The sequence below is a fragment of the Cygnus olor genome, chromosome 16 (genome assembly GCF_009769625.2).
Source record: "Cygnus olor isolate bCygOlo1 chromosome 16, bCygOlo1.pri.v2, whole genome shotgun sequence".
In the NCBI taxonomy this organism is placed as follows: Eukaryota; Metazoa; Chordata; class Aves; order Anseriformes; family Anatidae; genus Cygnus; species Cygnus olor.
In genome coordinates, this window is record NC_049184.1 from 15,450,943 (window position 1) to 15,470,484 (window position 19,542).

At 55.9% G+C, this 19,542-nt stretch overlaps 1 protein-coding gene and 1 long non-coding RNA gene across 3 annotated transcripts; one reads left to right on the top strand and one right to left on the bottom strand.

Annotated features, from left to right (window-relative positions):
- Window positions 1-291: 291 nt before the first annotated feature.
- LOC121079111 lies at window positions 292-8,642 on the top strand. Its single transcript, XR_005824881.1, has 3 exons — window positions 292-422; window positions 6,717-6,824; window positions 8,383-8,642. It is a non-coding gene; the product is annotated as an uncharacterized LOC121079111 (long non-coding RNA).
- COMMD7 (COMM domain containing 7) lies at window positions 7,749-13,239 on the bottom strand. Of its 2 annotated transcripts, none has more exons than XM_040575984.1 (9): window positions 13,086-13,239; window positions 11,979-12,032; window positions 11,778-11,880; window positions 10,109-10,165; window positions 9,993-10,030; window positions 9,364-9,454; window positions 9,193-9,242; window positions 8,649-8,697; window positions 7,749-8,136 (listed from the first exon to the last, which is right to left on the bottom strand). In XM_040575984.1, exons 1-9 carry the CDS (start codon window positions 13,167-13,169, stop codon window positions 8,060-8,062), a joined length of 603 nt encoding a protein of 200 aa, XP_040431918.1. In that variant the 5' UTR covers window positions 13,170-13,239; the 3' UTR covers window positions 7,749-8,059. The 2 variants fall into 2 exon arrangements, with proteins under 2 accessions (XP_040431918.1, XP_040431919.1); XM_040575985.1 differs by having other exon boundaries at window positions 13,128-13,184.
- Between the last annotated feature and the right edge of the window lie 6,303 nt (window positions 13,240-19,542).

Consider the following 19,542-nt stretch of genomic DNA (forward strand, 5'->3'; position numbering starts at 1 on the left):
GCTCTGCAAGCCCTTTGTGTTGCGCTGTGTTTAGGCAATGCTGTCTATCACAGGGCAGCAGACCCTCCCTTTTTTTTTTCTTTTTTTTTTTTTTTTTGTGCCCCTAGCTGATGGGAGCCCTGCTGGGAGGGGAGCGATAGATAAAGGCCAAACTGCTAACGAGAGGGAGACATTCTTTCGGGCGAGCCCTTGAGTGGGAGGAATTGGGGCCTGGGGGCACCTGGGTTGGGGCAGGGCTGAGGGGAGGAGGCCCCGGGGCAGGTTAGAAATTGGGGCACAGCCTGGGCCTGGGGAAGGGCTGAGCTGGAGGCAGAGCCTGGTGTGGGACCGGGAGGCTGCGGTGGTTCACGGCGCTGTTGTTGCAGCCACCCATTTATGACACCGGTGGCGAGGCGGTGGCGTGTGCTGTGCTCTGAGACAACGTGAGTGCTGCGCCTGGGCCTGGGCACCCGTTGCGTTGTGCGGGTGGAGCTGCTTGGGCCTCGGCTTCGCTGCCCTGAGCGTGGGAGGCATGGGGGGGGCGCAGGACTTGCCCCTGCAGGAGGGGACGTGGGGAGGGGACAGGGTGATCCCAGGGGACAGTGGTGGGTTGCGTTGTCTGCTCCCCCTGCCCTGGCCAGGAGTGCTCTTGGCTCTGTCCCAGGGGTGAAGGAGCTGTGGATGCATCATCCGCGAGCTGTTCTCGTCCCCGGTGCTGCGCTCGCCTCTGCGCATCCCAGCGGTCTCCGAGCCCTGTGCGGGGCCTGGGCTTGGCCTGGCTTTTCCCTCAGCCCTTGCTCCTGACTGTACGCTTGGTTTCCAGGCAGAGCCTTAAAAATGACATGCACACAAGTACTAAAAAAAGCATAATTTTATTCAATAACTGCATTGTATGCTTAGCATTCACTTGCATGTGAGATGGATCAAGCAGAAAAGCTGGTGAAAAGGCGTGTGCTCCCCCTTCCTGCAACCTGCTCCAGCAGTGCTCTCGGAGCCGCTCTGTGCCTGCAGCCCCGCGCGGGGGGGCTCCTCCTGGGGGGCTCTGCGGCCCCGTCCCCTGGCACAGCAGGGCCTTGGCCGGGCCTCGGCAGCAGCTGGGGCCCTGGCATCCGCCGGCGTCCTGCGTGCCCTACATAGGTGGTGGCGTGGTAGCTCCTATATATATGTGCGTATAAAAAGCCAGCTCCTCGGTAGTGGTAGCTAAAAATACCAGCCTGCCTGGTTCAGTAACCAGATGCCTTGAGCTAGCCCCCAAAGAGCCCGTGGTTCCTATTGTTATTATTTTTAATCGGCTCCTAGCAAAGGCAGCCTGACAGATGACCTGCCCCTACGTGGCACGTTGTGGGGTGGGACGGGGCCCCTCAGGCACCGTCCCCAGGTGATGGAAGGACCAGGGGCAGTTGGTCTTCAGTTCTATTGCATCCTGCATAAATCTGGGAAATGGAGAAGGGGGTGACTGATGTGACACGGCTCCTGCCCTCCCAGGAGGGTGGCTGGGGGCTCCCGGGGGCCACGGCACGGGATTGCCAAGGCAGGCGGCGGACGTGGTGCCCCCGGGGTGATGCTCAGGGGGTGGCCTCGGGGTGGCTCCGGGGCTCCTGGCTGGGAAACCCAAGTGGCAAAGGGCTTGTGGGGACCGGGGGGGCGGAAGCCGGTGCTGCCGGGGGGGCGTCGGGTGGGGAGGCGACCGCTGCGGGCTGGGAGCGATGGGGCAGAGGACGGAGAGAGGGAGGGATGCTTGGAGGAGAGAGGGCTGCGGGAGGGAGAGAAGGGGGGGCTGGCGGCAGGGCCGGGGCAGAGATGGGCTGCGGGGATGCCCGGGGGCTGCGGGGAGCGGCGGGGGACGGGGCGGGGGCGGCGCGGGGCCGCTGCGCGGTGCTTTGGCTCCCTCTGCTGCTCCGCGCCGCGCACCGCAAGCACCGGGGGGCGGCCCGGGGGCGGGTGGGGGCAGCACCGCCCACCCCCCCTCCCCCGAGCTTGCACTCGATGTGGGGAAGGCAGGGGGTAAGGGGGGGACGGACGGACGGGAGGGCCCTGCCGGGGGCCCCCCACTCGGCTCGGGGTGGGAGCAGGGCCAGGCACGGGGGTGCTGCATCGCTGCTCTTATGGCTCTGGTTTGGTAAAGGGGAGGGGGCTCCTAGGGCTATGGGGCTGCATGCTCGGAACATCCATGGCTGGGGCCCTGGGGTCCTGGCTGAGCCAGAGCCCCCTGCACGTGGCTCTGTCCTGCTGCCGGGGGGGGGGACGTGCAGCATGGGGGTGCTGGAGCGTGCCCAGGGCTGGGGGAGAGCACGGGAGCCCTGCACCGAAGGTGTCACCATAGGGTGGATGCACAAGGACGTGCAAAAAAGTGAGCAGTGCCGTGGAGCTTGGCGTAGCGATGCTTACAGTACCCTCATTCAAGCAAGGCCTGCTGTCCGCAGGCTGACCGTGTCCCTCTTGTCATTCACCATCCCAGGGGCTGGCGTGGAACAAAGCTTGGGGAAGGATTTGGGCTTGGCTGGCGGTGGTGGCAGGCACAGTCCTTCCTCGGGCCACTCCCTGAAACCCATCCCGAGGGCACCCTGCACAAGGGCTGGCGTTGCCCTGGAGCTCGGGGCTGCTGTTGCGGATGTGGGGGATGCTCTGAGAAGGGGGATGCCATGCTGCAGGAGCTGGCATGGTCTTCCCTGCCTGGTGTTTTGCAACAGTACCATCGTCGCTGGGGCTGCGAGGAGCATGCGTTTGAACAAAGATGTTCCCTGGAGTCACGAGGTGTGCTGGCAGCACAAGGGTTAACCCCGCTTTCCCTCTCTTTCCGTGGCGTGGTCGGGGATAACCTCGTTAGCGGCTGCGCTGCAGCAGTGATGCCCCTGGGACAGAGCAGACCTATAAAATGGAGCTGTGCGCTGCAGGGAGCGCGGGGAAATGGTCGCTGAGCTCATGGGGTGCAGCCCCCCCAGGAGTGGGTCTGGGGGTGCTCGGGGGGTTGCAGTGGGGAGCAGCTGGGGCTGGGGGATGGGGCGGGTTCGTCCCAGCGGGACTGGGGTGCTGGTGGTGGAGCTGTGCTCACAAAGGAAGCGATTGCAACCAGTCCTGGATCAGGGGGCTCTAAAATAGCTGGAGCAGGCAGCAGGGGCATGAGCAGCTGCCTTTGGGCACCCGCATGGTGCAAACTGCGCAGCTGAGAGTGGCGGGGCCGGGGACACAGCCGATCCCCTCCCATTCTGCCGCTGCTTGGATGGGCTGCGGGGCTCCCGCCACCTTCCTCGGGCCGGTGCTGGCGCCGGTGCCCGGGCATTGTTTGCTTTGTGTGCCACGGGCCCTGTTTCTGCTGGCCACGTCCCCGTGCTGTGGAAGAAGATGGGTTCCTTATGCCTGAGCATTCATTTGCTCTGCTGATCGACAGCCTGCGGTCTGGCTGAGCAACCCCAATTGTTCCCAGTGTGCCTGGACAAAGAAATGCCTAGAGAGATGGCAAGGCTCAGGAAGGGAGGACATGCTAGGAATATTTCCAGTGCCTCGCACACAACCAGCTTCTCCCCTCTCCTGCAGGAATGGGCAGCACCGGCCCAGGCTCACGTGCAGGGTTTCTCCCCACGCCTTGAGCAGGGTGCAGCAGTGCCTGTCCTGGGGCGGGCTGTCCCCACCGTCCCCCTCCGGCCACAGCAGCCTCCAGGCAGCAGCAGCCTCCCCACGGAGGCTGGGATGGTGCTGGAGGAGCTGGGGCTGCCCCGGGAAGCTGTGGGGTCACCACCATAATGGAGCGTTTGTTTCCTACCATAGGGGTCATGGAGGCCCCGCTGTGCAAACCCAGGGCCTGGCCCCTGTTGCAAGGAATTTGCTGATCTGTGGGGTTAGGGCACCTGAACTTGTTCGTGCAATTGCTCTAGACTGATGTGGAGAGCTGGGGCCAGTCGTGTTTTCACCATACCCCTGCTCCCAGGCCAGTCCCGGTGCCGCCGGTCCCAGTGCAGTTGTGCCCGCCAAGCTGGGGCTGTGCTGGGGGTGGACCCTCTGCTGCTGGCTCCCAGCGGGGCATCCCCCCCAAGCCCTGTCCACAGGCAGCAGACATGCACAGCCTGGGAGCAGAAATGGAGCAAAGGACAAAGCCGTGGCTGGATTAGCAACGCAGGTGCCCTGCTTGCATGCCCTGCTTGCTGAACCAGGCAGGCGAGGTGAGCTGGTGCTGGTGCACGGTCCAACGCAGTCCCACTGTCTCCTTCCAGCGAGGTCTGCTGGGCCCCGCTACTGTCTCTTCCACAGCAAATGCTTTCTAGGAAAAGCTCTTGGCACTTCTCCATAGGTATTTGTGTTTTCTGGTTGCATCTGGTCTGGTTCCAGCTCCTTGCACTGGAGACCCTGCCTGCGGGAGGGGACGGTGCTCAGCGGATGTAGCTGACGTCGGCTGGGTGGGCAGGCACTGAGGGGCTCTGCCCAGAGCTTCGGCCATGTGGAGCCCCACACACCCTGGCGGGTCCCTGTCCCCAGGGTGGTGGCGCCGTGGGGTGGTGGCACTGCCCCAGGGCCTCTCCTGCCGCCCCTCCCAGGGGTGTGCTTGGGGCTGCTGTACCCACAGAAACACAGCGGATTTGGGAGCTGCAGTTTGCAGCGTGAGTTTTTGCTGGGCTGGGTCCCCAGAACCGCTCTGTGACAGCCAGGATGCTGCATGGCCCCAAAACCTGGAGAAATTGGGGATGAGGAGGCGTGGGGTGAGGAGGGGCAGGGCTGGCTTCTGCCACGGTGCTCAGTGCAGGACTGAAGCCACGGTGGAGGCAATCCCTCCTTGCCTGCTGGGCTGCTGCTCAGCTGGATCAGGCCCTGCACTTCCCTACAGCTTCGCTGAGGGCTTGGCCTGGCGCTGAGCTGGGCTCCGGGCTGCTGTGAGGACCGGCTTTCTTCTCCCCAGCTCGTCTGTGGTCTAACCTACAAAATCCTCTCCTACCACAGCCCCTTCCCAGCCGCTGGCCAGCCCCAAGTTTAGCTGCCCTATTTTGCAAACAGGAAAGCCTGGCCATGGATAAAGACCGGGTTCTCAGAAGAGCTCAGCCTGCGGTGGCTGCCCGAGCCCTGGGAAAGCGGGGGCTCCCGCGGGAGCTCGGCCGCTGCCTGCGTGACCTGCTCAAGGTCAGGCAGAGCCGCAGCGCCCGGTTCCTTCCTCCCCGCCGGCTGCAGGAGGGAGCGGAAGCGGAGCCTGCGTCTGCTCCACTGCCCCGGGCAGGGGGAGGGCGGCGGAGCCGCCGGGGCTTTTGTTCTCGGGCCTTGGGGGGCTCCTTTGCCCATGAGGGAAATGGCATCGGCGTCTCGCCGAGGGGAGAAGGTGCCATGTCCTAAAGCTTCCTGGCCCCCCTCCATCATCATTATCTGCCACGGCTGGCGATCGCAGCCGCATCGAAGCCATGCCGGGGGGGAGAACAGACTCTGAGGGTGCAACCCCCGTCCCCCCCTCTGTGGCTTTGTGGGAGGCTGGAGGGGCAGGCAGGAGCACAGGGTGCTGCGTTGTGCCCTCCTGGCTTCAGGAGAGACCTCCTGGGGTGCAGTGGGGTGGCCCCCACCATGTCAAGCAGGGCTGTGCGGGTGTCTGAGCACGTGGGGGTGGCTGCGCCGCAGCTGCGGCCGTGCAGAGCTGCCCCTGCCCCTCTGCAGCCCCCGTCGCGGGGTCTGGGCAGGAGCGGGGGGGCTGCAGCATGGCTGTACCGGAGGAAATGGGCCGAGAAAGCCCTGGGGGAGGCAAACCGCTGCAGAAGTAGAGTTTAGCTTCGCCCTGCGCTGCAAGAGGCCCCTGCTTCCCGCACGCCCGCTGCCCCGCGGAGATTAGCCCTCGGCTGGCTGGGCTTGACGGGCAGCCGGAAGAGGCCGCGCGCACCGGGCGCCGCGGGAGGCCCCGCTGCCTGCCAGGAAACCCCGAGGAACGGGCACCGCAGCAGCCCCTGCTTGTGGCACCGTCCCCGCTCAGCCCTCCCCATGCTCTGCTGCTGCTTGGGGCCGCGCTCGCCGCCCAAACCCCGGCACAGGCTTCGGGAGCTGCCACGGGGGCACGAGGCCAGCCCCGGGTCCCCTGCGGTCAGCATCGCCCTGCGCCGAGCCCGGTCCCTCCCCGCCGGGGCTGCCAGCTCCGCTCATGCACAGCCAAGTGCGCGGGATGAAAGGGGGCGGCCGGGGGGCCGGGGGGCTGCGGGCGGCAGCGTGGAGGTCACGCCGCATCCCGGTGGCGCGGCGGCAGCTCTGTAATGCCGCCGATCAGAGACGCCCGTGGGGATTGCGGAGCAGCATGGAGGCGACCCCTGCGCTTGGGGTCAGCAGGCCGCAGTGTGCGTCAGCCCCGAGGAGCTTAATCCGAAACGGGGAGGGGGCAGCGGGTTCCTGACCCGCAGCTGGGCCTGGCATCTGCCCCGGCACCGCCGTGGGCCACCTTCCGCCCTGACTGGGTAGGGTTGAGCGGTGCCGCCTTGGCACCAGGAGGGTGAGGAATAATAAAAGGAACAGGCAGCAGAAAACGTAAAGAAAAAAAAAATCCTTTTGTCTTCAGAAAGCAGCCGTTCGGAGCTTTTCTTCCTCCCTGAAATAGCTTTTCCTGCCACCCAAAATGAGATGGAATATTTTGCAGGACATTGTCAAAGATTCTTTTTTCTTTTTTTAAATTGCGTTAATCATGTTCTTAAGCCTAAAATGCTTGTGAATGGCCTGATATATGGGAAAATAAATATGCAGATACTGTCCCTGGGCTTGCCAGCAGGATTCCCTGTACTGTTTTCCAGGCGTGCGATTCAGACTATCCTTGTTACCGGCTCTAGTCACTCATCCAGGACTGCATGAAATGGGGACTGCAATGGGGAAAAATGTCAGCTTTTCTGCAAGCCAAGAAGGTACGTGTAAAGCTGGGAGTTGCGGGAAGCTTTGTGACTCCTTTGGGAAGAAACTGTCTTCTAGTGTGTGGCTTTAATGGGGAGCAAACGCATGCCCAGGGAGCTGCAGTGCTGCTTCTTTCAGAGCAGGCTTGCAGGATGCCATAGGACAGGGAATTACCTCAGAGGCAGGCTGGGAACTAGGAGCACCTTGCCGGTGTCCATCCCTGCGCTGCCGTTCAGGCCCTTTGCTTCAACTACCATGTTCGTCAGGGACATGGTGCCTCAGGAAGGCCCAGAGGTGAAAGGAGTTTGCATGGTAAGAGGGAATTTCCTTCAGCTTTGTGCCATGGGAATTTACAGCGAGCTCAGGCTGCCAAAAGGTGCTGGACAATTAAACGGTTCAGACACAGGAGGGACTCAGTGAACCTAACAGCCTCTCACTGCCCCCAGGTCCGGCCAGGGACTCCCTCTGCTTCCCAATGGAGAACTCATCCTTGCTGTTGGCCAGTCGGGCTAACGGTGCTTCATGGGGTTTGGACGTATGTCCAGAGGGAAATGGTTTGAACCTAACTGTTATTCCACACAAACTGCAGGCTACAGAGCTGCTTGCTCGAGCCCAGCGCGCACACAGCTGGATTTATCTAGTTCCCATTTCCCGTTTGTGACTTACCTCTTTGCGTGAAGGTAGACGTTTTGTTAAGATGTTTTAAATTCATCTACTACTGAGATATTTTCCATAACAAGGCATGATTGGGAAACAACGTAATCACTCCATTTTTTGATAATAGAGAAACGAGAGTCTTGGAAGTGAGCATTAAGTGATTCACTAGGTTAGATGCTCTCCTTGCTTCCCTGTCCTCTCTGCTTAATTCATCCAAGTTTGAAAATGGTTCTTTGCTCCGTTTCTCTCTTTCTCAACAAATTAAATTCTGATAGAAATGGTGCAGGATGGGGATGCATTTATTTCTTTGCTATTTTAGTACAAATATCCACATATTTCTGACAATAATATCTCGTAATGGTAAAAAAAAAAAAAAAAAAAGATGGGTGGTCTTGTAGTTGCTTCAAAACACTTTCCAAAGATCCAGGTTCTGAAGGACCGATGGGTCTCTCTGGGCTGTGACACTACTGTTTGTCACACGGCCTTGTCTTCCCTTATCCCACTGTTACAGTCGGCTGGGAAAGAACAGGTCTGCAGCCCACAAGGAGAAATTAAACATCCTGGACAGATGTCAGTTCAGACCCATGCAATTTCAGCTGAAACTCTCCAGACTGGTTTTGACCCGTTCCATTTCATGCAGAAAACTGTAGAACTGGGGCAAAGTTAACTCTGCAGGAAAAAAAGAGGCATAAAGTCTTAGATTTCAGTTGATACATGCAACATTGGAAAAGCCATTCTGGTGCTATTGCAGAGCAACTCACGTTCACCTAAGCTAGGCAGGATTAGACACTGACTCCCAGCAGCTGTTTCTTTACGCTAGCTGGACCGTGCAGGGCGAGGATTCTCCTAACAGCAACTGACACTTTGGAATTGTTTACTTTCTTCTTCTGTCATGCTGCTCTGACTGCTTTTCAGGGCTCCGTGGCATATCTATATTTACTCATGCAAAGACGTGAAGACTGCCCAAGAGTCAGTGTTTGTAAGTGCTTCCCAGAGCGACTGTGGCTGGGAGAGGCCAGGGTGGGAGCAGCCGCAGCATCTACCAGCAGTGCTCTCACAGTGACCCCTGCTGGGTCTGCGTCCAAAGCTCCCCTGCCTCCACGAACAACCCAGAAGCTCTGACTGCAGCTCAGATTTCGTGCTCTTGAATGCTTGCTTCTTTTCCAGAACAGTTAACTCACCTATATATACGTTTTCCATTTGGGTTCCTTTTTTAATCACCAGCTTCAGCTTGGGGAAAGAAAAAGCAGAGGCGTTTTAATTCAGAGGCCTGTATTTCAAGCACTGTGAAAAGACAGGAGTCTGCTGAGAGTTTTAGTGCAGACTGCTGCAAAGCACACACATCTTTGACAGGCTTTTCAAGAAGTGTCACTGTAGGAACAGATTAGGCATTGGGAGGATCTCCGGGAAGTCCTTATAAATGATGGCATTCCCCCTCCCTCCCCGAGATAGCACGACCTTTGCTAGATTGAGCTTTTTGAACAGATTTTCAGAGTGGGCTACACTTCTGTGACACGATGTCTTCTGAAGAGTAACAAATAGCAGTGTGCCTGCTATCTGCTGGCAGTTGCACTGAGAAGACTGAAGCAGATGCACTGTTGCAGAGCCTGCTCCTATGAGCTGTAGCTTTCCTCTGTTTCCTCTCACAGCCAGTACTTCCCACATGCCTGGTCATAGCTTGTTCCTTAACTGCACTATAACCTGAACTCTCTGATGTAGATTTACCTGTAAGAAGATACTTCCCACTTTTTCCAGTTCACTGCTCCCAGCAGTAACTGTGAGTCAGAAAGAACAGAAGGGAGATAATGTTAGCTAAGCTGTGAAATAAAAAGTTCTTTAGCTGAAAGCTGCTGTTGGGTTTCCCAACCCATTCGGTTTATCTTTTAGCTCTATTACCTCCAAACTTCCACTCCATATCTATCAGCTGGTTAATCATCAGCGTCTGACCAACAGCCAGGCGTGTTAGGGTGGGGGAATTCAGCTTCCACTGCAAGAGCAAGACACACGAACAATCAATTCAGAGGGACATCTATTTATGGTACCTGTAATTTCAACATAAATTGGAAACCAGTAGCCCAATGTGCGTGTGTGAAGGGACAAACTAACGTGGTTGGGAGTCTTCAAAGATGTTTGAGTCCTACAAGGAATCCCCTCTGCCTTGTCACTTCTGGAAATGAAACTCACTGTTTTTGTTTTAACGCTGGTTCAGTGTAACAATATCTGCACAAAACGTCATGTGTTCATGTAACTGCATGACCCCAGGGCTCAAAGCATGCAAAGCAGAAAAACAGTCCAATGAAAGCCGCACAGAACTGCAGGAATCACTAAACCTAGGGGTAGAGGCCACAGCAAGCCAGATGTATCATTAGACAAAGTGTTTCTTCTCGGTTATCTGGGGATCTTTCATTCAAAATTCTGAGCTGGTTTTGAAGAAAGCAGCTGATGCGTGTCAGCGGGGTTTTACAAGTTCCCACTCAAAGACTGTCTTTTTGTTAGTTTAGAAACAAGGAAAGATGTATTAATACCTGTTCTGCAAAATAAGTGGCTTTCTCTTCACTGAGGCCTGTGGAAGAAACCATATGAGATTACTATATGTGATAAATATTAATTAGCTTTTATTTACGGAAGTCACGTGACCTACCTAGAGCAATAAAATCTGCTCTGACTTGTTCGGAAGACAGATTTCTCTTCAGGGCACCTGAATAAACAACGCAAGGAAAGAAAATCAGTTTTTACTGAGTCAAATCGATCTTTACTGAGGCAAACAAATGCAGGGATGGAGACCCTGCCATAGAAAGACTGGTTTTGGACTGTGTTTTGAAACAAACCACAGCTCGGCGAGATAGGAAATACAGTTGTGTCTGCCGATATCTTTGCGGATGCCCAGTGCTTTAAAAGTCAGTCCTATGGAAGTGCCTGAGAGAGAGAGGGAGATTTCATTGCAGGTAACCATGGTAACAGCAGCAGCAGTTGTGTTTTGAAGTTGCTGCTTTCTCTCCTATAGAGGCTTTGCTTGTTAAAGGGGAACTGTTAAGGCTGGCAGGCTACTAATTTGACCTACCTGCTGTGTTTTGGATTATGGGTGTGAACGTGTGCATATAACACTTTCCCCTGCTGTGCCTGCCTCCTTTGTTCTGGGGCACAGGCAGCACATGGAAGTTTACAAGGATTCTGTTCTCTGAAGCCAAGAGCAGGAATCTCATAAATTCAAAGAGACTGCCAGCCCCACGTGGCTTTCTGTCTGTGTAGCACATAGGCAAAGTTATCTGCTGTAATCTGTTCTGATGCTGGCCGTGGCATCCCAGAGCTAATGAAAAGGTGTAACAGTATTGGAGCCAGTGCACACAAACAGGAACTGTGAGACTGAATGCGCCTAGCCCAGAAACAGGAAGGGAGAAAATGCCAATTCCACATTAAACGCCTCCCAGACAGTTGTAGGGAAGGAAATTATTCTGCGCTTCTCTGGGACAGAAGAAAAGGCTTAAAGTAGTAGAACGAAAGTTTAGACCAAATGCAGGAAACAGTTGTGCAAGGCTTCACCGTTGTGAGGAAAGCTATAGGAAACCCTGGATCGAAGGATATTTAGAAGGAACTATTAATAATAAGAAGGATCAACACGGAATGAACATGCATGTAGGGAAGATGTCTGATGCAGCATTATGTCCAATGGCAGCCCCAACATCAAAGCAATCTCAAATAGTGCTGGAGTCTGACCGGGGCACCCAAAGGGAATCCCTCCTGCCCCTCTTCTCCACTGCTTACGAATGAGAAATTGCCAGGCACTTATGTGCTTTTTTAAAGCAAGACTACAATGGCAGACGTCACATTTACGTGGCCTAGAACTATGCCGGTTTCCAGCCCACTCCAGAGGGGTGTGAATGCACTCAGATCTGTCTCAAACAGTGCTTTGTCATTGTTGGAATTACAGTCCTGGATCATTTAGATGGAAGTTTGCACTGGTCTAGTAAAAATGGATTTATACGCACAAGTTAAACCAAGCTCTGTTACTGTCACAAAGTGTTGTGCTTGCATTTAATAAGTAGGTAAGCGAGTTTAGTCAGGCCTGTGAGATGTGTACACAGGCAGGGTATAAAGAAGACAAAGTCTGAGTCACCAGACAGGGATACTCCAATAGGAGAGCAATTTTTGAATTTTTGATTCTTAAATGCTAAGCCATTTATTAGCTGCTATTAGCACTCATTGTGTAAGTGAGGTGCACTGCAGTTCTGAAGACATACAGCCTTAAGCAGCATGCAGGAATGGACACAACTGTTTGGCCTCAGGGTAGCATATGCATACGTATCACTTACCATTAGGTACCAGAAGAATACTTTTGACAATGTTTTTCAGGGGGCCCAAGCTGATTTTATTCATGGTGGCAAAGTCTGAGAGCTGAGTCAGAAACCTTTCTACCTGCTCGAGAGAAAGAGCAGCAACACAATCTTATCTCTGCGTGTATCTCACCCGAGAGCTGCATTTACACACTTCTTGGTGTTCTGCACATGCCTTACCTCTTTGGGCTCTGTTAGAAACCGGAAAAGCACTTCGGTCAGCGCTGAGAATTGCTGTGAAGAAACAGGACAGTGTTAGGAGCTGAGCATCCACATGTGTCATTTCTCAGCACCTCACCACCCCCATCGTCACCACGACTCGGGGGTGATACACTACCTTGATGCAGCTCTACCTATCTCCAGTACATTGGTCCCAGGGTTTGATCTCCCATGCTGGTACTGTACCCCAGTCCTTGGCATGACAAGATGCCTATGGATGGGATTTGCTCATGGATGCTTTTCAGACTCTCAAAAGGGTTTGTGCAGCTGGTAGCTGGCACTGCATAGGGCTTTTGTGGTTCTTGGCTAATCAGAAGCTGCTGTTCTATCCTGTGTAATACAAAAACTGCTAGAGAGAAAGGATGCAAACATCCACTCTCATGTTTCATGGAAGCCACAGGGTAACCAGACTAACTCGGGAAAGAAAAGAACTGGTTAAAGGCCTGGCTGCTGCCCTCAGCCTCCTGCACTCGCAGCCAGGAGAGCTGGAGAGCCCGCCTGCAGTGCTGAGCCCAGCACACTCCCTCTGCTGCTGGCACCAGTGCTGGCCTTGGCCCGAGTACCCCAAAGCTGCACAGCCCCCCAGAGAAAAACCAGCACTCGACAGGCCCAGGACCCTCCTGTCTGCGCCGGGCACGACACGAGCCCCTCCATCACCCCCTGCACCCTGAGAACAAGCTGTGCGCGGGGCTGGCCCTGCCGAGCACCAGGCTGTGCCACGTCAGGGCTGTGGAACGCACGCTGCGGTCCCTCAGATGTGGGGCCAGGCTCTGCGGAGCTGCCTCGGACATCAGAAAATGCCGCTCTGTTCTGGAGCGCGCTGAGTCCCGGCAGGGGCCCTGGCACCGCGGCCTGCCGGGCCCAGTACCGGGCTGCTGCGGGGCTGCTGCGGGGCTCCGGCGGGGCTGCGGAGCCCGGCCCGGGGATGCTGCGGGGCCCGGCCCCGGGGCTGCTGCTCGCACTGGGCCCGGTCCCCGGGGCGCCCGAGCCGGCTGCGGCGGGGCCCCGTCGGTGCAGGCCGGGCCTGCAGCCATGGCCGCGCCGCGCCCCCCCCGGCCGGCCCCGCACCTCGGCGCTGAGCTGGTTGAGGTTGTGCATGTCGCCGCTCACCGCCTCCGGCACCGGGTCGCGGGTGAAGTTGAGCAGCCCCATGGCGGCCGCGGCTCCGCCCGCCCGGCCCGGCCCGGCCCCGCCGCCGGCGCCCGCCTCAGCCTGAGCATTGGCGGCCGCACTTTCCGCACCGCCGCCGCCGCCCGGCCCGGCCCGACCCGGGACCCCGAGACCGGGCACCCCCCCGGGGCACCCCCGCACCTGGGGGTGCCGAGCACCCCAAGCCAGGCCCCGGCGGCCGGGTGCTGTCGGCCCTGCGCAGCCCGCGCCTCACCACCCTCGCGTGTTTCCCCCAAGAGATCTAAACCGGGCTCCTCGGGACCCCCGCACCCCGGGCGTGCGCCCCTTGCCCACTTTGGCCCCTTTGTGGTGTTCCCCCATGCCCGGGCTCCCTCCCTGCCCCTCGGTGCCGCTCTCCCTGCATCCACCCCTGCACCCAGGGCTGGCACCCCATGGCCCACGGGTCACCCCTTGTCACCCCTCTTCCTCCTGCCGCATCTGCTCTGTGCAGGGAGGTGGCACAAGGCACCGATCCTGGCCCCCTGTCCCCTGGAGCTGCGGCACGGGGCAGGCTGCACCCCCCAGGGTACCCCGGAGCAGTCGCTTCGGCCCCGCACCCGAAGCCTGGGCACACAAAGCTGCAGCACTGGGGGGACCCTGCTGTCTCTGCAGCTTTGCTCCGAGACAGGGAAGGGGCTCAGGAGGCTCCTGTGCTTCCTGGGGGAGGCAGATGGCAGGATGGCAGGTCTGGTCCCCCCCAGCTTGCACACGAGGTGCTGTGCCGTGAGCCAGCTGGCCACGCGGCCTACAGGCTGCACTTGTGCAGGAGGGAGGAAACATGGCCAGGGCTTACCTCCGAACGTGTGCTCATCCTCCATGCATGGGTCAAACAGAACGATTGCTTTTGGTGCGAAGGTTTGGGATGGCCTTTTGCTTTCCTACCAAAAAGTGCTATGTGTATATTTGCATGTTTGCTTGTCTGTCTGTGCCGATAAATGTTTATCCTTCGTCATGCCTCTAAGATCTCCATCCTATAATTATTTACCCATGTGTTTAATTTTATGCACCTGATTCCTTCCATGGAAAGTAAAGTGTATGATTGCTTGTAAGGGTGTGGAGCCTAAAATATAGGTGAAAACGGAAAGAGTCACGGGTGCCCTCAGTGAGCAGAGGCTTTAAACTTCACCTGCTGATGTCTGGATGAGAGCCAAGTGGTGTATGTTGTTTTTCTATACAAAATAAATAAATAAATAAATGTTAAAAAGCCATAGTTTACAGGGTATTTTTTTTTCCCCCTGTAGATTCCACTTAGGACACAAAACTCAGCTGTAGTTTTCCAGCTCTGCCCCTAGCACAGTCCCACTCCTGAGCCCACCACATGCCTGTGGCAGTGTCTGTCCGCAGCAGCTCATCTCCAGCCGGGCTGTGTGGTGTGGTCAGGTCCCGTGTAGAAGGTGAGGAGGCAGTTTGGGGCTGAGAGCCTGCTGACATGAAGTATCTGTGTTTCAAAGGGATCAGGGTTTCACAGGAAGATTTTAAGCCGATTCTCACTGCAAACTGTAAGCAGGAGGTCTCCTTGACTCATGGACATGTACAAGGGCAGGTGAGATGTAAAATCAGCCCTTTCTCATCCTGTTACATGGTCTAGTTTCCATTTGTGCTCAGGAGAAAGGCCTTGATCCAGAAAATATTAAAACTTGATGTATTCCCACTGAGGACAATGGGGCTGATCTGTGTTTAAGGACTCCATTGCCTTAAGCTGCTATTTTGCAGCTTTCCAACAGCAGCAAAATAAGTTCTGCAGAAGTTATTCTCTGTCATTGTGAGTGTATCTGACCCATTTTATCTTGGAAGGTGTTCACCAGCTGCCTGAGCAAACAGCCTACGAAAGCCCCCCCCCCCCCCCCCCCCCCCCGGGAAAGGTAAAACTGCGGCAGTTCACAAGGCTGCTGGTTTATTACTGAAACTTTCAGATGCAAATGAGCATAGAAATTTTATAGTGTCTTTCATTATGAAGATATCCCACTAGTGGTTTATAAACAAGGAGCAAAGCTGCAAAGTACCCGTAATGATGAGGAGTTAAGAGATATTTACTGGTGGTCTGGCTGGAAATAGCATTCACACTTCCTTTTCTTCTCCCTCCATCTCCTAGCTCAGCCAGGAGATTTTCTGTCTCATGTACATGCTGAGTGGGGTGGAACTGTGTGCCTCGGTTTAATAGGATTGGTGAGGCGAAAAAGTTACATGTCAGATTGCCTGCAGGATTTGACCCTAAATATTCAGTATACCTTAAAACAAGGTGCAGATTTTTCATGGTGTAGGTAATTAGCTATTGGAATAATTTATCAGGCTCTGTGGTGAACTGGCCACACTGGCAGTTTTAAAACCACAGGGATATGTTTGTCTCTAAACAATAGTTAACCTTTACTAAAATTAATTCAGGATTATTTACAGACTGTGTAGCTATGGGTGCCAGTGCATGTGAACATGGTACACCTTTCTGGCCTTAGAATGTCACGTGAAGCCCTATGTACGTTTTCCTAAGTGTAAAATAATAATTGCAGGTAAGTGCACACTTCCATAACCCAAAATTCATTTATGGCCAAAAAAATGAAACAAGGAAAGAGACAATTTTCTGTCTGGTTTGTGTGCCAGGATTAGGCATGCAGTAGCAGTGTGTGAGTCATCTTTAATTCCCCACATCTTTCTAGGGTGATGATTTAGGAACTGGTTAACGATGGTCTCGGTGCATGGTGTGTGCCTGTGTGAGCATGCATGAGGTATGGCAGAAGGGGGAAGCCAGTGGTGGCAAAGAACTTCCCAGGCAGCAAACCAAATTCTTGGGGAAAGCTGAGTGACAGGATTCATGAAGAAGAGTTTAAATTGAGGTTCGTGCTCATAACATCCTGTTTAAACAATCAACAGGAAATTCAGCAATCCCACCTCACAAGATGCTGGTTTATTGAGGCATGGCACACAGCTGAGTGCCACGAGCCCTCCCGCAGCACTGGTGGTGCTGGGACTAGGCTGGGTTCTGGCAGCAGTCATTTCCAAAAGGACTTACTCCAGTAAGAGAAGGCCACAGGGTGCCTGTGTGGGCGAGTTATGTGCCAGGGCAGGGCTGGTGCCTGCGGAGCCCCCGGGCTCCCCCCTCCAGGCTGCGGTGGGTGCGGGGTGCTGGGGCTGCTCAGCGGGGCGCTGCAGCGGGGCCATTCTCATGCAGAGCGTGTCACTGATGGGCTCCCCCGAGCTGAGGACAGGCTGAGGATGGCATCTGTGTTACAGATAGGTGCTCTTGTCAGCCACGAGTACTGCAGTAAAAGCAGCGACAAAGAGCAATTGGAGGGGGGGGGATGCAAGGAAATAGGGTATTAAAATGGTGCACTCCAAAATGAGCTACAGGATTGATGTGCCCTTCTTAAGAGGCATTTTTCAGCTTCATTTCACCTGTCCAACTTGAGGAGCTTCCTGCCTGGCCTTCTTCAGCACATGGAGAAGGTTACCTTGGGCAGGCTCCTAATGACACGTTCCCCGAGATCAAATCCTGGGTGTCACTGTCCCGTTCTCTGCTGCCACTTTCCACCCAAAGCTCTCAGAGCACTTCACAGTCCCTCTGCGGTCAGCCCTGGAGCACCTCCCTGGCGTGGGAGCACTGCCTGCCTCTGCGGGCTGGAGAAAGGCCCAGGAATAAGGGTGAGAGAGTGCAAACGAGACAGGTAGCACCCAGGCACCTTTCACCCCACCAGGACCACGACTTCTGTTTATTCTGCTGATGCACTGCGTCTCCCTCCGGGCTATGGGGATTTGGGAGAGCATCTGTCTAGAGAGCTGAGGAATGCTGAAACTTTCCTGCCTGCTGTTGTGATGGATATTGCCCAGCTGAAACACTGGGTGGGGGAGCTCTGTTCCTACAGAGGCTGACCCAAGTGACGCCTTTGAGATCAGGATTTCAGTTTCTCCTGCATTTCAGTGCCTCTCCCTCTCTCCTGTCACACTCTGTACGCCCAGGGAAGTGTCGTTACAGGAGTAAATTATTGCAAGTACCCCACGCAGAGGTTGGGGCTGGAAGCTCTGCTGGGCCCTGCCGTGCACTTGCCTGGTGGCTGGGTGAAACATTTCCTCCACCAGGCTGCCCAGGAGCAGGGGGGGAGCCCAGCCCGCGAGGGGCTCTGGTGGTGGCACCCTGCCCGCCGCCACCCTGCTGCTCAGAGACCGGCGTGCGGGCTGGGGGGGGCCTCGTCTCTGCAGGTTGGGCTGTAGCAGGCGCATCCTGTTTTCTAGGAAAAAGAGGATTTTGTGGCCAGCTTTGTTACAGAGGCATTGAAGACTTCTCTTTGTGTGCTTTCTCATTTGAAATTTACACGCTGGTTGCCGCAATCTTTCTAGATGTTCTGGTTGCACAGATGATAATTGTTTTTAACCTTATTTTTATTAGAGAGTCGTATCATGTGGTCCTGGCCAGCCCACAGGAAGGGCTAGAAACTCCATGTAGGCGGGATAACACTTCCTATCTCCGTGTAAACACCAATTCCCCACAGATGTGAGAAGGCAGCCCAGCTACACAAGAGGCTGGAGGCTCTGCTCCCACATGTGGCCGCGGGCTGAGGCTTTCCGACAGCTGGGACAGACCTTGCTTTCAGTAGCCTGAGCTGCGCCATGGCGCTGCTCTGTAGCATGGCTCCCTGCCGTGCTCAGGAGCAAAGCTGGGGGCGCAGGAGCTTTTCCAGGGAGTGCGGCGAGGAGCGGACGGGCCCTGCAGAGCAGCCGAGGCTGAGCAGCAGGGGGGAGCTGGTGGTGCTGCTGTGGAGGCTGGGGCCAGCACAGGGCTGGGGCGAGATCTCGGGCGCGGAGCATGGAGCCAGCTCACAGAGCACAGGAGATGTGCTCAGGTGGGGTTTTGCACTGAAGAGTAACAGGCAATGAAAGTGATGTCAGCTGCGGTCCGAGGAAGGAGCTGCTGTGTTGTGCGGTGTCTGCACACCGCCACGGGAAACCCCCAAGCCTGAAGTCAGTAGGAGCATTGCTGCTGCCTTCAGTGAAAGGAAGAGTTCAGCGTGCTCCCTGCCTCAGGGCCACTAGAAGAGCTTGCAGCAGATTTCATGGCGCTGGTGCTTCTCTCTACTTGTTGGAAGACAAAGCAAACACTGAGCCTTTACTGGGGTCTGGGAATCTGGGACCTACAGTCTCCAGAAATGACAAGGTTACACTGCTGAAGGCTGTAGGTAATAAAACATATTTGCTCAATTACTTTATTTGTCTAGGATCTCCAGGCATGCTGCTTACGAAACACAGAGCAGTTTCCAACCCAAACACTTTGGTGCAAAGTAAGAGACAGCAGGTGAGCACTGGGGAGGAAGCAATATAGGTTTGCCTGGCCAGGACAGCAAAGAGAACTTTAAGGAAGAGGATTGGAGGTAGAGAATAAGGCGGACAGACAGGATCTGGGACTGGTGCCATAACATGGGGATACTGCAGAGAAGGCAGCAGCTGAGTAGCCTTTGGTGGGGAGGAGGATTCAGGGCCAGGAGTGCTGAGCTACGTGAGGAAGGGCTGGCACAGATGCTGGTAAGCATCCACAGTGGAAGGTGAGGATGAGGAGTCACTTCTGACGTGGATGGATGTTACCACTCCTGTCTGACTCTGTCGTGATGGTGGCAGTTGGTGGCTTTCACCTGGTCCATCGCAGGCTGCATTGCTTTGAAATGACAGCGGAGGAAGAGCAGCCAGGTGTGAGTGTGGTTCTGGCTGGAATGATTCCCTGCAGAAGCACCGGGCAGGTCCAGCTCTGCGGCCGGTGGGAGAGTCTGTCACAGAGCAGGGACGTATCCAGGACACAGTGTGCTGTGTCCTCTGCCTGTCCCCAGCCCCTGCTCCTTGCTCCTGTGGCCAACACCTGGGCATGTTTCACGTCTTCTCGCGGATGCTCTGGTGACAGAGCAGAGGAGCTTTGTTCCCAGAGTCACATCTCCCCTCCTGTCCGTGGTGGAGAACCTCAGGCTGGTGGGAGAGGTGGCGCGGTTGCTCCGGCACCGGTCTGGCACAGGCTGCGGGCTGCAAGCCCTCGGTCAGCAGGGCCTCGTTCAGCTGAGGGCCTGACGCAGGGTGCCAGAAATGCCTGGAGGGAGCCTCAGTATGAAATCCCCTTTAGAGGAACCTTTTATTTTTTTTTTCTCCCGTGAAATGACACACAAACTCTCTTGACAGTTAAGAAATAAACTCGCAGCATTTCTCTGTGGCTGTGTGTAGCAGAGAAAGAGGAAAGGGTCAGGGTTTAGCTCATAATCTGCTCAGAGCTGCTTTGTTTGGTACCATGCCTTTTCCAAACAGTATGCACAGAAGTGCTCTCCTGAATTAAATGATAACCAAGGGGAAGAGAGAGAAAGAGGGTGTTTCCACAGGGTGGGAGATTGATGGC